This window comes from Vombatus ursinus, unplaced genomic scaffold (assembly GCF_900497805.2).
Source record: "Vombatus ursinus unplaced genomic scaffold, bare-nosed wombat genome assembly UNPS02014832.1, whole genome shotgun sequence".
Taxonomy (NCBI): Eukaryota; Metazoa; Chordata; class Mammalia; order Diprotodontia; family Vombatidae; genus Vombatus; species Vombatus ursinus.
In genome coordinates, this window is record NW_020954610.1 from 2,793,159 (window position 1) to 2,812,641 (window position 19,483).

General features: G+C 36.2%; 1 protein-coding gene across 4 annotated transcripts in view; it reads left to right on the plus strand.

The window, feature by feature from the left end:
* Positions 1-19,183, plus strand: part of LOC114026052 (kinesin-like protein KIF27) — a 107,548-nt gene extending 88,365 nt beyond the window's left edge. For all 4 annotated transcript variants that reach the window (XM_027839664.1, XM_027839665.1, XM_027839667.1 and 1 more), the window contains 4 exons: positions 2,608-2,814; positions 7,401-7,599; positions 10,849-11,007; positions 16,871-19,183. In XM_027839664.1, the coding sequence (XP_027695465.1) occupies positions 2,608-2,814; positions 7,401-7,599; positions 10,849-11,007; positions 16,871-17,346 (1,041 nt within the window). In that variant the 3' untranslated portion in view covers positions 17,347-19,183. The remainder of the gene's footprint in view (positions 1-2,607; positions 2,815-7,400; positions 7,600-10,848; positions 11,008-16,870) is intronic.
* The last annotated feature ends 300 nt before the right edge of the window (positions 19,184-19,483 follow it).

Consider the following 19,483-nt stretch of genomic DNA (forward strand, 5'->3'; position numbering starts at 1 on the left):
TCTTCTAGTATAGGATGCCTAACAGCTTGGACATCGACAAATAAGCCCTCTTTTATTTAAAGCTCAAGTATTTGAACTTATTTAAATAATCTAGATAAAGCACATGAAGTCAACTTTTGACTATTCCAGTGTATACATCTCCTTGGTGAATTTCCATGACAAATTTTATCACAATTTGGATTTTTTCCTTCTACCTGGCATCTATTTATTGAAGCTGCTTCTACCTCCTCTGGGTCAAGGTATACTCCAGAACTGCACACATTTTAAATCCACAGAACCTTGTTATTCATGGGTCCCAGGGGCAGGACTGCTTCATGGATTCACAGGGCAGGGCAGGGCAGGTGGACCAGCATTACCCCAAGCTTGCTTTGTGGCCTGGATTTGGATCCTAGTTTTGACCCTTGTGTGGTCTTGGATAAATCATTTCATCTTTTGGGACCTCATTTGTAAAACGGGGATCATCATCATCCAACTTCCAGCTTTACCAGGTTGTTTAAAAGTGCCATAGAAATGTGTGTATGGTCGAATTGTTATATTAACCCAGGTAAAAAACATATGGAGGACATTTCCTATGAAATAACATGCATTAAAATACAATTGATTTTTGTATTATTTTTTTGGAGGGGGTGAGGCAATTGGGGTTAAAAGTGACTTGCCAAGAGTCACACAGCTAGTGAGTGTTATGTGTCTGAGGCTGGATTTGAACTCAGGTCCTCCTGACTCCAGGGCCAGTGCTCTATTAACTGCGCCACCTAGCTGCCCCAGTTTTTGTACCATTAACTTATTAGGCTATATTGACACCCTGCTCCATACAGGTTTAGGAATTTAGGTAATTATGTAAAAAAAAAATTAGTCCTTTCTCATGAATTTTTAAAATATTTTCTGATAATATTGAATATGATTTTGTTCCCTATGGGATAAATTCAAATCCCAATGTTGATATTTAAGTGACTCTTCAGAAAAACAGAGTGAATACTGAATAGTTTTCAACACTTATTCTCTCAGGATATAGTTTAAAACTATGTCGTAAAAGGGAGTCTTATTCAAACACTCGGTGGGGTAAATTATGTATTTTTCCTCAGAATTGCCAAGTATAAAGTTCTAGATGTCAGCATACCTTTTCCCAGCTTGATCAAAAATATTTCAAATTCTTGCTAAGACATATAATGACATTCTCCCCCTCTCCACCCCCCTTACACACACACACACACACACACACACACACATTCATAACTATCAGCAATCTGTTATCAGTAGGGCTTAGAGTAGAAGGTTGTATTCTTTAGGTAACAGTATATAAATTGCTTTATTTCAAAGACATATCAAGACAGTTGTCAAGAACTTCTAAGATAATAATAATTGTCAATAATGATTCCCAAGGTTTTCCTTTTGTTAACATGAAATTCATTCTGAGTTCTTACATTTCTTTTCCCATGATATCCTAAAGATTAAAAAAAAAAAAAAAAGCCCAGTCTGTATTTTTTTTTGGTGAGGCAATTGGGGTTAAGTGACTTGCCCATAGTCACACATCTAATAAGTTTCAAGTGTCTGAGGCCGGATTTAAAAGCCCAGTCTTTTATCATATGTTAAAAAAGTCCTCATTGCTGCATGGCAACTAGTCCCATCACTTTTTGGCAAATAAGAGGGAAGAGAAGTCAGATTTTATGTTCTTGGGCTCAAAGATCACTGCAGACAGTAACTGCAGCCAAAAAATTAAAAGATGTATGCTCTTTGGAAGGAAAGCTATGGTAAATCTGGATAGCATATTAAAGAGCAAACATATCATCTTGCCAACAAAGGTATATATTATAGTCAAAAACCATGGTTTTTCCAGTAGTAATATATGGCGATGAGACTTTGACTATATAAGTAAAGTGGAGTGCGACAGAATTGATGCTTTCGAACTGTGGTACTGGAGAAGACTTTTGAGAGCCCTTGGGACAGCAAGGAGATTATATCAGTTAATATTTAAAGAAATGAATTCAGGCTGTTCATTGGAAGGTCAAATACTGAAGCTGAAGCTTAAATACTTTGGTCACATAATGAGAAGATGGGAGTCATTGGAAAGATCCTCATGTTGGGAAAGATCGAAGGCAAAAGAAAAAGGGGATGGCAGAGGATGAGATAGTAGATAGTGTCACAGAAGCAATGAACATGTGCTTGGAAAGACTCTGAGAGATGGTGGAGGATAGAAGGGCCTGGCATCTATGGTCCATAGGGGTCATGAAGAGTCAGACACAACTGAACAAATGAACAAGTTGCTTTTTCTTCTTCCCTTTCAAAATGCTCCCTTTGATTTCTACTTATTAATACTCGACTTAGCTATCTCTTATGTTTTACCTTTTCCATAGCATTTTCTGATCCATATCCCACTATAGAAAAGAGAATACAGACTTTAGTTTAGGCACTCTATAAGGAAGGCAATAATGTTAAGCCTATTAGGTGAAACTAGAGGTCGGTGAGTGCTCTAGCTATCAGGTATTTTTCTTTCCACAGTAGCAGAGAGTGGAAATCTTTTTCTCTGTTGGACAGTGAGATTGTGGTGAGGCCCACCAATAGAACCTTTTCACTTGAAATTCAGTAGTTCCTATTGTGTTTTGTCTCTAGGAGGAACATCTTCTCTTCCAGCTTGAAGAAGGGATCGAAGCACTGGAAGCTGCAATTGATTACAAGAATGACGATGTCCAGAGTCGTCAGCATTCGTTTAGAGCCTCACTCCAAATCCTGACGCAGAGTGAGGCACATGTTAGGGAAAAACTGATCTGCCTGACTCCTGCTGAAGTCAGAGCTGTTCTTTACAAATACTTCAACAAGGTTTGTATTTTAAGTGGCTGAACATTAACTGCAATTAATTTTTAATTGCATAGTTTATCCAAAGAAACATCAACTAATTATTCAGTTTGAAATTTTTTTTCAAAAAGGTTAAAGTCTAGATTTTATCAAAAGCCTAATAGTCCTTACCTTGGCTGCAGATTTAAGCATTGCTTCACAGTAAAATCATTATTTTTCCCCTCTTAGTCCTGATAAAGCTGTTAGTACTTTGGGGTTAAGTGACTTGCCCAGGGTCACACAGCTAGTAAGTGCAAAGTATTTGGTCTGAGGTCGGATTTGAACTCAGGTCCTCCTGACTTCAGGGCTGATGCTCTATCCACTGCACCACCTAGATGCCCCTTAAGTGCTTTATCAATCTAAACATCCTAAATTTGTAAGATCTTATACCCTTGGTATTTTTAGACAAACTGATATTAAGGTGATATTGGGGGCTTTTTGGAAATACGTATCAAAGGATGCATGCTATAACCTTTGGCCAATATTGTATATTTATTGGCTCTTTCTAGTAAAATAAAATCCCACAGATTTGGACTTTAAGTCTGAATTAATAACAAATAGGGCACTTCACCAGATTCTGGTTCTTTCTTCCCCCTAGTAAGAAGACATTAGGATGAAATTTCAGAGTTGTATGTATTACAGGAACAGTAATAATATATTTCAACTTTATTTGAATATATATAATAATCTTATTGCTATTTTATATTATTGTATAATGTGAACATTTTAGCAAATCCAAAAAAGAGTTTTCCACCTCCCTCCCACTTAACACAAACTTGTGAGGTTTTATAATATTTTTTAAATCTCCCATTTTATTTATTCTTTTCTTATAAGGGTGAATGAATTAATATTAAGTTTAGAATAAAGCCAATTAATATGCAAAAATATTTCTCTTAACAAATGTAATGATGAAAGTTTAGAACATTTAGTGTTTTAAATGTTATTATAGAAAAGGACTTTATTAAAAAAAAGATTCTAATAATGGATAACAGCCTAGAAAAGCCTAGTAGCAAATGAGTATCAATTGATCTTGTATTTTGCTATAAATCCTTAGTAAAAGGTACATTAGAGAGTTAACAACTTCCTATCCAACCATAGGTATTAATACTTCTTAAACAACTACCCATAAATCCAAAAGGAGTTTATGAAAGGAAGAAACACTTTTTTTATTGGGAAAAAATGTTATTCTTTAATTACTAGAGAATAAGGGAGGCTTTCACTAAAGTTATTCTATGATGCCTCATGAAAGCATGATAGTGGCACCATAGTGTTGCCCAATGACAATTTGGATGACAGGTTTGCTGTATTTAGGATGAGATAAGTTCAGCAAGCCAACAAGTTGGCTACCAGATGATTAATATTTTTGGCCACAGCAATAGCCAATGGTGGGGAATGTACCCATGATGATGAGTTATGAATATTTGAAATACTGAAGAGAAGTGGGGAGAGCCTTTAATTTTTGTTAGGGGTCAGAATTTCAATTTATGGAATTGCTTCTAGTTGGCTACTGCTCCCCAATTTCTAACTTTGCATTTTCCCCAGTTAGACAAAACTGCAAAGGTATGTAATTTTTAGAAAATAAGCCTCTAGAGGAAACCCCATGTATGTATGGTGTATGTTATAACTTAGTATAGTGCATGGTGCTATATATATTATGACCTTATGTTGTATACAACACTTATTTGTATCTCCAATGTTTTACACATACTAGGTGCCTGATAAAGGTTTGTTGAATGCATAAATATAACTTTTGCAAAGACTGACTTTTAAAAGGAAAAGGGAGGGAACTCATGATTGTATATAATTTAAATCAGTACACATGGGATATATAAGGCAAGATTCAGAGAAGACTACCAAAATTGGAAAAGAACCTCTGAAGCCATCTAAGCCTGATCAAGATCCCTTCTACAACATAATTAAGAAATGGTCATTCAGGCTTTGTTTTAAGACTTCGAATGAGGGGAAACCAACCAGCTCCCAAAGCAGTCCATTCCAATTCTGAATGGCTGATTGTGAGGAAATTTTCCTTTTAAAACTAAAGTTTACTTTTCTTTAACTTCTACCTACTGTCCCCTGGTTATGCCCTCTAACCAGGCAGAACAAATCTAATCCTTTTTCCACAGGATAATCTTTCACATACCTGAAGATAGCTATCACAAGTTCCCTGAATCTGCTTTTTTTCCATGCTAGACATCTCTATTTCCTTCAACTTTTCCTCATTTGGCCCTTCACTGTTGGAGAGCATCACTCCATCTTATTCAGTGTCCTTCATAAAATATAATACTCAGAACTGCACAAAGAATCCCAAATGTGGTCTTAACCAGGGGGAGAGTACAGTAAGACTATCCCTTCTCTAGTTACAGCCATTATGCTTCATTTAATGTAGCCCATTTGCTTTTTTGGCTGCCATGTTATAATTTTAATTCATACTGAGCTTATGGTGTAATAAAACAATCAGATCCTTCTCGGATACTCTGTTGTTCTGCCACACCTCCATGATATAATTGTGAAGTTACTATTTTTTTCTTCTGGCAATTGGGGTTAAGTGACTTGCCTAGGGTCACACAGCTAGTAAGTGTCAAGTGTTTTGACATTTGAACTCATGTCCTCCTGACTTCAGGGCCAGTGCTCTATCTGTGCCACCTAGCTGCCCCAAGTTACTTTTTTAAATCCAAGTATAAAGACTTTATATTTATTCCTATTAGGTTTCATCAGCCCCAACATTCTTGGCTGTAGAGATTTTTATGGATCTTGACTCTCATCAAATATATAATTATCCCCACTTATTTTTGTGTCGTTTGCACATTTGATGGGCATGATTAATGCCTTTATTTAAGTCATTTGTAAAAAAAAATGTTAAATAGCACAGTTCTTAGATGTTTTTACTATAAACCTTAGAATAGCTATTTTGTGTTATGCTTAAAGCAGTTACATTATATGTCTATGCACAGACAGAATCTACTAGAGAATTGAAATTAAATGGCATTCAACTTAAACACCTATTTTCTAGGCTTAAGCTGGGAGATAGTAGTGTTAGGTGGTTTTAAAAGACTTAGCTTCTTAATTTTCTTTTAAGAGCAATAGTGCTAAAAACAAAAAAGTACAAAATACAAATGAAACCATCATGCTAGAGAAATTCTTTGCAAGGGAGGAGACAATTCTTGATATAATATTTAAATGACCATTTCTTGTTTTCCTTCTCTGATTATTTATTCCCCTACCCCCGGAACTCATTGGTTAGAGGTAGGCATTGCCCAAGGATTTGTCCTTGATAATTTTCTGTTTACAGCCTAAACCTCTTCCTTGGCAATCCCAAATATTCACATGGCTTCAGTAAATACTTTTATGTGGATAACTCCCAAATCTATCATCTCTTTCCTTGGCCTCTCCTCAGAGTCCCATCTTTCTGTCTGCTGGATATCTTGTTTTCTCCTACTCCTGAAACCTCCCTCTTCTCCTAACTTCCCTATCTTTGTTGAAAGTACCACCATTCTCTTAATAGCCTATATTTAAAATTTTGGATTTTTCATTTTCATCTTCCCTCACCCCAGCTTATTTAAAATCCTATTTATTCTATCATCCTATTTATTCTATCACAATCTACTTTTTCATTCCTACTACTCTGATTAAAGGCCCTTGCACCTTCTAGGCTTTCTCTACTGCAGTCCATGCTTCATACCACCATGTGTATGCATGAGCATCCTGATGCACAGAACTGAGCACATCACTTTCCATACTCACAAACTGTAAGTGACTCCCAGTTATCTACAAGTAGATTACAAATTCTTTAAGCCTGGCATTCAAGGTCCTCCAGAGTCTGGTTCCAACCTACCTTTACACCTGTCTTTAACAACATTCCTTTTATACAACTTGCTTTCTAGCCAAATTGGACTGCTTAACATCCACCCTCTTCTCATCATATCATCTTTAGTTTCCACATTAGTTTCCACACCTTTTGCTTATGTCAAATCTCAAACCTTGAATGAATTCCTCTCCTTTCTCTTCCTTCAAGGCCTAATACAGACATGATACTGCATCCTTAAAACCTTCCATTCCAATTCCTCCCCACCCCAAATCTAAAAGTAATCTCTCTTTAATTTCTCCATACTACTTTATATAGATCTCTCTCTTTGTACTTACCATCTAATTTGTATTATAGTTAGTTACAAGTGCTATTTTTCTATTAAGTTATAAGCTCCTTTAATGATGGGGACCGTGTTTGATTCTGAATCTGTATCACCAGTGCCCAGCACAGTGCATGACAGTTATTCAATAAGCATTTTATTAAGCACCTGCTATGTGCTAGGCACTGTTCTAAGCACTGCACAAAGTAGACACTTAATATTTCTTGAATTGAATGAAATTCAATACCAATTCAAATTTCTAACAAATGCTGCTAAATGCCAAATTCTTTTATACTCATGTTAGGTAAATCTTACAAGAACCCAAATACCTTGGTTTCTCCATTGATGCTACATTAACTCCAGAAAGTCATTTTTATGCTGACTAAGGAAAACTGGTTAATCAGGTAACCTGAAACATAAGAAGTTAAAATATTATATATTTGGTAGGTGGTTAATTTGCGAGAAGCTGAGCGTAAACTAAAGTTAGAAAATGAAGAAATTAAAATGAAGGTTCAGGAACAAGACAACATGATTCGTGAACTGGAGTCTGCATTCGAGCACCTCACGCTGCAGAGTGACAGACAGCTAACTCTTCAACGCAAGGAGCACGAGCAAAAGATGCAGTTACTCTTGCAGTATTTCAAAGGTAATTTCTCTGTTTGGTGAAATGTATGAATGCTGGGGTATGTATAGGCAATATGCTTCATGTGGGGGAGCTGTAAGAGTACAAGAGACAAAGTAATGCACAAGCATTAAATGTACAGTTTTAAAATTATTATCCTTTTATAGTAGTCATTACTTTTTTGCTTGGCCCAGACAGAGGGTATTCATTTTCAGCAGAAGGCAAATAATTTCCTACCTATGACAGGAGACATCAGAGTTATTAGAACCTTTAGCTAGATTGCTCTTAAAATTCTTCAGCATATATGCAGTTGATTAGAAATGCTATAATCCATTTATAGTCAGTATACATTGGTGTCCCATCAGTCAGCTGTGATGGAATTTTTCTTCAGCAGGTGGTCATTGTATTACCTGATCACAGGGCCAGCACAGTAAAGAAAAGAGTTGCACTAGTGACAAATCCTCTGCCAGAAACCTCTTGGTTCCCCTTGACTGTTTAGTCCTGATTCCCCCGAGTCTGAAGCTGTGAATGAGTTACTAGGAGGGTCCCAAAAGAAGTAATGTGCATACAAAGTCAGTCAAGAAGGATATGATGATTTGGAATGTTAAGTAACTGAAGCAATCTGTTGCTTCCGAGATTTTTGTCAGGGTCATTTAATTTACTACATTCAAACATACCCATATTGGGATCTCATTAAGTTAATTAATTTGTGTCTTATATTAAATGTTTAGAAAGTGGTATTTTAAATGTTTTAAATTATTACTGCTTTTAAGCACTATCTATGCAAGCTAAATATGATTTTTACATTATTTATGTAGTTATATTGTGTACTGGCCGCACGCGGACCTTCTGCCAGCCGTGCGCCAGTACCCACTCCTTCTATAAGGAGTACACTACCAGAGTCTTACCCACTATTGTGAGGGACTGTCTGATGTTGGCAGCTACCAGGTTGGGCGCTGTGGCAAGGGTAGGGTAGGATCTGGGTATTTTGGAAGTCGAGGCAGGGGCTGTGGTAGGCAGAGTCGTGTGTACTGGGATGGGCTGGATCGGAGAAGCCCTGAGACAATTGGGCAGTGCTATGAGATAAGCTGGGTGCAAGGAAGTAGCCGAGCTTGAGCTCCTGAGGCAAGGGGCGGTGCCACGTGGGAGTGGGATGGCAGAGGACTGAGTTCCCTCTGCTTAGTCCCCTCCCTATATGCAACGTCATCCCCAGATGCCTCTTGTGACCTTCCTGACTTCCTGGGTCCCTTTGTGCAGCACTGACCCAGACCCCTCCTCCCAGTGTCTGAGCCTGACTTCCTAGGTCACGTACTCTTGTCTATGCGTCAATCCCAGATGCCTCCTTCCTGTATCCAATCCTAGCCTCCTACGTCACTCCCTCCCCCTTGGTGTGCTAAACTCAGACAGCCCCTTCCGGTATCTGACCCTACAATCATTGGCTAGTAGCGAGCTGGGGAGGAGGGGCTAGGTAGGTACTTAGGAACAAGCGTGGTCAGATCACACGTGCGCTCTCTCCTGGCTCCTGCCCTGTTGCTCTGGCCTTGCTGCTTGGGCTTACTATGATGGCTTGCTGTGTTGGCCTCTGAATAAAGCTCTGGTGTTGGCGCCTCCCGATGGCTCGTCTCTGTGTGGTGATCCGGCTGAGTACCGAAGACCTGGGTGTGGGTAAGACTCTGGTAGTATACTCCTTATAGAAGGAGTGGGTACTGGCGCACGGCTGGCAGAAGGTCGGAGTGCGGCCAGTACAATATTGTAGTTATATATTTTCAAGAATTTTACTTGAAAAATTTAAAAATTATTAAAGCTCTGCCAATACACATCCATTTCAATCATGCATGTAGGAGAGATACATTAACAAAAAATTGGGTGTGGTTTACGTCATTGAACTAAAGGGATACAAAAAGGAGTCTTATTAGAGACCGTTTAGAAACTAGTTTCTTTCCGATAATGAACTTAAATTTTTTATATAAAAAAGGTAGCATGGTATAAAAAGCGAGCTGGCCTCGAATTAGGAAGACCTGGTTCAAGTCCTACCTCTGCCTGTTACTAACTGTAATTGGTCCCAGGGCCTAAGCAAACTCTCTAAGACTATATAAATTACAGAGAAGGTCCCAATCTACTTTGGTAGAGAAATTCCTTGCCAGGTACTCCCTATACAGATAAAGAAGCTAATTATAGCACAGTGGGTAGAATGCTGGACCTAGAATCAGGAAGGCCTGATTTCAAATCCAGCCTTAGATACTTACTAGCTGTGTAACCCTGGGCAAGTTACTTAATCTCTGTCTGCCTCAGTTTCCACATCTGTAGAATGGGGTTAACAATAGCAGGTTCTTAGGGCTTTTCTGAGGATAAAATGAGATAACATTTGTAAAGCACTTTGCAAGCCTTAAAGCATTAAATAAATGCTATTAATATTATTTTATTATAAAGTCTGATTTAAAAAATACAAAATTAGTATATCTCCTCTAAAATCCTGTTTTAACATCTCATATCCCAGCATGGAGATGACTTTGGATTTTCCAAGGCTATACCAGTTGAATACAATCTCTGGTTGATCCTAAGAAGTTGGAAACGTCTTCAACAGTATTTCCTGTTAAGCCTAACAAGACAGACTATATATCTAGTCATGTAAGGACCAGTCTTGCTGAGTGCTGAGAGGCTTATCACTAGAAGGCTAGACACAGAGTGATTTGGGGGTTGGAGCATATAGAAATCCACTCAAGTGAAGAAAGGTCATGATCTAATTTGGTTGAAGAAAAACCTACCTTTACAGACAATAGCCCCTGAAAGTATTGTGATATAAGAAAATAAATATAATTAATATGTTTTCAAACTATCAGTAACTTTAATAATTGATATATTTTAAACTATCAATAACTTTAAAACAAATAAATTAACCAACTGAACAGTTTTGTAGATATTGAGAGTTATAAACAACGTCAGCCAGTACTGCTTTTCTGAAGGTCACCATACTAGTCTTTAGTGAGTCAAGAACATTACTCAGGAGATAGAACATTATAAACTATAATAATCAGTAGAGACCATAATTTTGAGATCAGAATTCAAACTGCACCAGAAGCAAATTCATTCAGTTTACAGAGACGTATCAGCTATGGAATTACATACTCTGAGAGACTTGTACATCTCAAATACTAGGTATTCCAAAAGTCTTAGTGAAGTTTTAAGTTTTAATAGCTCAAAACTATTAAGTCTAAGTGTGTAGTCTGGCTGCTACATGTGATTTAACTTGATATTCAAATTTTTGTTTTATAGAGCAAAATGGAGAAGGTATTGTGGAAATTTCAAAGGCCTATGAGGATAAAGTTCAGCTGCTAGAAAAAGATCTTTATTTCTATAAGAAAACTAGCAGAGAACTAAAGAAGAAGCTTAAGGAGTTAGTAGAAGAAGTACCTCGACAGCAACCAACTAGACGTAAGATTTTTATTATTATTATTATTAGTGTTTTCCAGTATGTTAACATTGCTGTTGTAATTCTAAGTCCTAGAAACCTGACCTACCATTTGGCCAGGCCTATATTCCTATATGTAATGAGAACAATGGGAAAATCAACAAGATAACATATGTTTCACAGAATAAAGATGTGTGTATATGTGTGTGTGTATGAAATGATGCATTTATAAAAATTGTTATGTACTTTCTTCAGATCAATGTCGCTTTTTCATTGTGATACCTTGGACATTAAATAATACATTAAAATAATTTATTATTGAATTAAGCATCTCCTTTTTATGTGACGGTCATCCAGAAGTACCATATTAAATTAGGGTAATAATGTCAAAGAACTTTGAAAAATTGCCATAAAAATACAAAATCATATGATACAATGCACCCAGTTTTAAATATAATACATAAAAATCTTGTTTTACAAAACAGATAAAGTGATCTTCACATTTTTAAAGAATTAGCCCTAGCATTCCTTTAAATTGAATTCTTAACTTTTAACTTTATTTTGTTAATAAAAACAACTTGTTTCTCAATAACACATCTATTTAAAATTTAATAAAAGAACATTTAGTTGATAATAGCTATATAAACCTTCAAAGTGAGGGTTATACCAGTAGACCTAATCATGTTCTTAAGCTTACCTGATGATTATATGTGGAGTTTTAAAGTAGTGATACACACATACGCACATATATTATGCACATATAATTACTTCACCTATATATTGATAAGAGGAATTTTTATACCACTGAATCTTTGAAACTCAAGAATATCTTAAAAAATAAAAAAAGTTAAGTCTTATGTCATACTGGTGGAGACAATAACACATCCTGTCAAAATAGACATTACAATATGCATTTCTAATATAGTTGACCTACTTGGCAGAAAAACTAAGGAAAATAAGAAGGAAAAACACGTATAATCTATAAAGCACATATAAAAACTGACAAATATCTAAATAAAGCCATTTTATCACAACAGTAAAGTCATGGTTAAGAGCACTAATAGTTTTAAGTGGCCATAGAAGTTGACAAAGTTGAAGAAAAATACCAATAAAACATCTTTTAGAAAAAAGAAGTGTGATATGCTGGAAAGACCACTGGACCAGGAGTCAGAAGACCCAAGTTCTAATTCTGGCTCTGTCATACTTTATGTGACCTGGTAGCAAATCCTATAGCTTCTCTGGACCTCAGTTTGGGTATCATAATAACTATCTCATCTGCCTCACAGGGTTGTTGAAAAGAAGGATCAAAATAGACAGTGAAAAGCATTTTGAAAAATGTTAAATGCTGTATGCATGCAAAGTATCATTATTGTAGAAACAGGGATCAGTAATTTCTTGGGAATAATTTTGAAGGTAGTATTTTTATATTGGGCAGTTTTTATCTTAATGGATTATTATAATGTAATGAAGTTATACCATGATGAGTTATAAAATTTAACAATTAAAATATATTTAATTCTGAATTACTACACTAGTTGTTGAGATTATTGGTTTTAATTTAACACCTGAATCTGTTTCAGCTCTTTCTACCAGTCCTAGTCATTTATCTTCCCTCTATGTATTTGTATGCTATTCAGACAGCAGAACAGTTGTTTTACTGACTAGAATTTGTTGGTCTATATTTTCATGGTTCTGATATACTGCATCTTGTAATACCTTTTACAATGCATTAGTAATTTCATACTTAAAAGTGTACTAATTTATTATAGTTAGGCACAAATTATTTGATATATTATGATTTTAGTAACACTAATGAGCATATTTGGGGGGGAAGTGTTCTGTGATTTATGGGCATATATCACCTACCTGGCAAAGTGAGTTACTATTAAATTCCCACCTGTTAGCCAGTTCTCTTTTCACCCTTCATCACTTATCATAAGTGAACTTAGTTGGAAAGTGTTGGTTCTGGCCTGTAATTAAAAAATAATTAATAGATCAACAAGATGTAAAGACAGCAAATAGATGAAAGATAAAACTTCTGTTTGTATATCTAGAACTATTTCTTTTCATCATCAGTGAAAGAGTCCACATGTGGTAGGGGGGAGGATGTTCTAACTTGTCAGTCCTCAAGGAAGGAAGTTAAAATGTCATTTAATAAGATGAAATTGGAAAATGTGGCTGGACCAGACAAAGCATACACCAAGAAAATATATGTTGCAGACAGCACAAAGCATTGAGAGATTACTTTATAAGATCCCAGGGAAAGATATATAAAGAATGTTCTAATTGCATTAAGCCCCAGAACACTCTAGGACTTCCTTGATGAGAGAATATAATTACACAAGACATTAACCTTAATAATTCATGCAGAAAGATTGAATGGATGAAAAGATAACTTATTGTTCAAAGTATTATATGCAGCTAGATGGTCTTTTCACCAAGTTTGAGATCAGGACTCTAATCTCTTTGACAGCACTATAAATATATAAAAAGTTGAGTACAGAGCTGAATAAGAGCTGGATTTCATTTGGAAAAATTATTCAGTGTTTTCAACAATTTTAAGCTACTTCCATTTTTTAATGCTGATGTTCTGTGATGCTATATGATAGATATGTGGTGGGTAAAAACAGGCTGACACATGCCTAACAATGACATACATCTATGAAATGCTATAAGAATATCATTAAGTACCGTACAGTCAGACAAAAAGTTGGACTTGGCATGTAGTGAGAATGAGGGACAGTGGGTAGACATCCTAAGTGATACACTTGTACCCATAAAATGTAAAGAGACCTCAAGTTTCCTAAAACATTTGGACAATAATTGGCAAGGAGAAGGCATCGGGTAGACTGCAGTCTGTACCAGTGGAGGAAATATCTATCATAATGAAATCATGAAGCCATTGCAGTATTGTAGTTATTAAGTGAGATGACAAAATCTCCTTCTCTTGTGAGTTTTATGTAAGAATGTGTGTCTGTTTGCAAGTAAAGAGTGCTTCAGGTAAGTAGGAAGTTCTTTAGGGGCAGATCCATCGAGAGAAGGGATCTAACAAGACTGCCAAAGCTACCAGAAATGCTTACCTTGGCCCTTGTAGTCCCAGGAGGTAAACCTTCCCTCTCTAGTAACAATAAGGATTCTCTATAGCTGTTTGTGTGTGTGTAGGTGTGTGTGTTGGGGTGGCCTCCTACCATGAACAAAGCAAATTTGAGGCTCCAGAGTTAAACTTTCATGAGTTCCTTGTATATTATTTCTCCTTGCAAAGAACCCTAATGATTTTTTATTTTGAGAGTAACTATCTCTCATTGCTCTTTATCTTATAGATAAGTCTGACGATAACATAAATCTTCCTCATGTAAACTTAGGTAGATACTCAAAACTATCCCGTTTTATTTTATACCACCTTCTCAGCTTTTTTCTTCTGTGTTATTTTTCTAGATTTTTTGGTCTATTATAGTTATTATGATTTATATATTTTATAGTCAGTATAATTGCTGTTTTGGTTCTTTTTTCACTCTATCACTTCGTATAAATTTTGCAATATTTCTCTGTATTCATATTTGTCATTTCTAGTGACATTTACTTGCTATGTTACCATGAGCAAGTCACTTGACATCTCTATGGCCAGACACCGAAGTTCCATTATTTTCATATAGGACAGACCAGTAGTTCTCATAGTATGGTAGTTCACAAGACTTTCAGAAGGTCCACAGGCCAAAACTGTTTTGAATGATAATACTAATGTGGTAAATCTCAGTAGATATAGCCTACATAAACAAAAACTCTTTGGGGACCTCAACAATTTTTAAGAGTGTAAAGGGGTCCTGAGACCAAAAAATTTGAGAACCATTGCCATAGACTGTGAGCCAGTCCTCAATTGTTAGACACGTTTTTGTTTTTGTTTTTTGGGAAGGAAAGTTGCTATTGTGAATAATGGGTCCATGGACTGTTTTTTGTATACATAGGTCTCTCACTAAAACTTTATGATAAAGTTCTAGTTGTGGAATCTTTTAAGTGAAGGGCACAGTTTTATATCTCTCATTACAGAAATGCTCTATTGCGTTCACAAAAGATGACACCTTTATGCAGTTCTGCCAGTAGTTTAATAGTGTAATAGCCCTACCAGCATTTAAATTGACCATCTAACCATTTTGCCAATATAATGAGTGTAAGGTGGCATCTGAATTGTTTTCAGTTTCTTTTCTACGATTATCACTTACAGGGACTTTTAAGCATTTTTTGTCTGAGAACTTTTAGATGATTAGGTAACTTAGGGAAGCAGGCACCTCAGTCACTCAGACACTGAGAATGTAATGAAGGTTTCTTTCAGCTGAACATATATACCTTTGACCCCATTTCAGAGAATGGAGTTGCAGAAGAATCCTCATTACTTCCCCTCACCAAAGAACATTAGTATTATGGGGAGCTTAGGAGAATCCTCATGTAGTTCTGGTAACCCTACATTTCCACTTATATAATGCAAGCCTCAGAAATGGGATATAGAGAAAAACTTGAGATTCCTCAGAAGAGGAGGGATAAGGTATACTACATACATTCCTGTTAACTGCCCTAAAGTGGGGATTTCACTGAAACTCTGAGGTCGAGAAGTTTGGTACTGTATCAGGTATACTCTTGACACTCCTAAGTTCAAGAGAGTTCTAGGTCCGCTAGAAGTCATTTCCTGCCCCCACCATGTACCCTTGCTATTAGAAGTCCCAATTATTTTTTTAAAAGAGATAAAACCATTCTGTCTTCAAATTTTCTCCACACATAATTTGAGAAAAATCTTTGTAAAAGAGTGACACACATACCTAGTACATTGGAAAAAGCACTGGCTCCTCAGTAGATCTGGGTTCAAATTCCACTTCTAATGCTTACTATCTGCATTATACTGGACAAGTCTGATCAGCTTCGTTTGACCTCAGTTTCCTCATCTGTAAAATAAGGGGGCCAAGAGATTTGAATAGCCTCTGAGGTCCTATCCAGCTATAAATCTATTTCTTATAAGTATAGGACAAACTCCAACAGTAATTATTTCTTCCTTTATGTGGCTACCTATAAAAAAATCCGTATTCAGTAACTTATTCTACATTTTTGAACCATTAGAGCCTGTTTTGTAAAAAGTAACCAAGTTACCTATAAGTAGAATTACTGAAGCATAATTCACTCTTACACTTCCATTTTATGATTTTAAAAAAAAAGGCAAGGGCAGCTAGGTGGCACAGTGAATAGAGCACCAGCCCTGACGTCAGGAGGACCTGAGTTCAAATCCGGCCTCAGACCAAACACTTGACACTTACTAGCAGTGTGACCCTGGGCAAGTCACTTAACCCCAATTGCCTTAAAAGAAAAAAAGCAAAACACCTAACAGTTCACAGAACTACTGAGTTAGAAGATGCTTTGTAGGCTATCTAGTCTTAACTCATGTCTAACCAAGAATCCTTTCTACAATATCCCAAACAACTGGTCACCTAGTCTCTACCTGAGGACAAATTAACTACCTAAAACAACCCATTCCACTTGTGAACAACTGTTAGGATTTTTTCTTTACTTCAAGCCAAAATCTGCCTCACTGTGACCAGATCATTTTCGGAACCCTGTTTTGTAGAAACAGAGTGATCCAGAGTTTCTTAGCACCATATGAATGCCATGAGTATATCTGTTACAGCTCAAAACTTCTCCAGTTCAGAGTTCCAGGGAATTCCCCATGTTGGTGAAACTAACAATGAATAATTAACTTTTGTATTTCTTCTTGTTCAGGATGTTAACGTAATAATGTCTTGAAACTTTTAATAGTTAGGGTACTATAAAATAAATATACTTTTATAACAACCCTTCTGATTTGGAAATATAACTTAACTCTTTTCTTCCTGGGTTGTTTCCCGTTAGATAATGATGCTGGAGATGGAGTCCCGTCTCAAGAGGAAGCAAGTGTCTTTCCAGAAGAATCCAAGTGGGCATCCAGGACTGAAAATATCAAACCCCTTGGAAAAGTAAAAGAAACAGAAAGCCCAGCAAGTAGCTTAAGAACACAACCAAATCCACATAAGTTTTGGGAAGATGTTTCTGAAGTGTCTCAGACATCAGGCTCTTTGGCACCAACTGGGCATTTGTTAAGCAATGAAGATAAAACAGAAACCAATGAAAATCAGTTAACAAAATCTCACACTCAACTGTTATCTCAACCTCAGACAAATGTGACACAGCTACCAGGGGTGACCCCTGTAAAATTATGTCGTCGAGAGTTACGTCAGATTTCTGCTTCAGAATTGTCATTACGACGGTCCAATCTTGGAGTTGGGGTTGGGTCAATGGTTGCTGATTCCCTTGAAGTTTCCAGGAAATCCACTGACTTAAAGACTTAGACATTTTTATTTAGCATAAGTAATACTTTCTATTTTTAATAGATGTCTAAATGTCTTCCCTTTTTCTATAATATTTTAAAAACAATTAGGGAGGGGGAAAACACATAGATTCTTTTACATATCTCTATATCTTTTTGTCCTCTGTTTGGAGGCTCAGAATTCACATTTTCATAGTAATTTCACAAAGCACAGGTTTTTGTTTTTTACTGTTTTAACATGTAAACATAAAAGTCTTTTCGTCTAAGGATATTGATTTCTTTTTCAGAAACTAACCCACTAAAAGCTAGCCAAAGTGTAATATAGTTTAAAAGGTGTTCAGAAGGTATTTCAATTAAATTATTATTGTCTGTTAGGCATAAAGCAAATATATATAATCTAGAAGAAATTCAATTTGGCCTTGCCATTTGCAAAAGACCTAAAGCAACCTTAGACAATGGAGGCACTCCAAACTTAATCCAGACTTTAATTATTTTAGGGTACTCGGGGTGGATTTCAATTTGTGGCATCCTAGTCTTCATGTTTTAACCATGTCTTGTTTTCTTTTCCTTAAATTGTTTTATTCTCATTATGTTTATACTAAGTGTGTTCCATGCCTTGTTTCTTCCTGTATATTTCTTACTTATGTCAGTAGGGCTAGGAGAGAAAGATACACAGAGAGCAGTACAAGATGTAAAAATATATTCCGTGTAGCCATAAAATAATAGCAATATAATACTATGTAACAGTTGAAGGAAAAGGGAACTCGGTAGTAGAATATGGTTAAATTGCTTACAGCAGTGCTACAGTTGTTAGCTAGCAAAAGACCATTAACAAATCTCAGTCCATCCTCCATAATCCTAGAATTAAGATCTTTTTTTTTTCCTGAATCCATCCCTTATTTGTAAATAGGCAGGTTAGATTGAATTTGGGCACAGATGTACATCTGGACTGTAATATGTGAAAGAGTGGAATTTTTACTTCACATTGTTAGAAGATTTAAAAAATTTTATTCAAGGAATTGTATATAATGTACGCTTCAAGTTTAGAATTAAGACCCAAACACAGATTTGCCCATCACACAGACTTGGTACTTTCTCAGGGCATTTTATGTTTCTCCATATTAAGTCATAGGTCACACCCCAGTAAAGTAAATGTCAAAGGGATGGTGCTTAAATTACTTAATTATAGTGAATTTTCAGTGTACTGAATATTATGGTATACATACAAAATGTTGACATACTGAGCTTTATTTTTAACTGATATTTTTGTTACAATGGTATTAATTGTAGTGGGATTTGACCTGTACTTTCATTTAGGGATGGTGAACAAAACTTACTTTCAGCATGTCCTCTCCTCTTTGCAGTATCAAGTTCTTATTTTATTGCTTTTAAAAAGATTTCAACTTTTCAACATTGATAGTTTCACTGGTTGTTGGTTTTCTATGAATTACATTCACATAATTTAAAGACACGCATATTTGTGACACACTGAATTAGTAAAACAAAATAAGAGCAAATATAAGTGAGTCAATACATGGAATTTTGCATTATTATTACAACAATCTTATTTGGAAAGTACCCAGCAATTTATAAATACTACCTTGCTTACAAACAACACCTCCAGCCAGGGACTCACCTGTTTCACATTTACCCAAATGTAGTAATTACTTTCCTTTCTCACCATCCTGGCCTCTGAGAGATCTGCCACTTTTCTAGCTATTGCTGCTACTAATTAATTTCTCTATCTTCTCTTTTCCTTTCACTGTCTCTAACCTAGTCCTGTTGCCCCTACCCAGCCAGAGCCCACTAACCAGAATTGAAACTCTTTCCTACCCTACTGTTGGCCTAGACTAACTCCATGCAGCATTAAGAGTCCGGGGGGGGGGGGGGGGGGGGGGGGGGGGGGAAGTGTTTGTTCCAGCTCTTACGCCAATAGGTATAGAAGAGGTGAAAAGGGATCCTTGCTCAATATTAGATGTAAAAGGAACTGTAAGATGGAATAAGTTTTCCTGTCAACACAACATTCCAAAAGTACTCTTAGCACAGTACCACATACCTAGTTCAGCTAAGCAATAGGTTTAGGAATCTAAACACTCTATAACATAGTTTTTATGAGAAAGTGTGGTTGGTCAAAGTTTCCTATAAATAGTACCCAAATA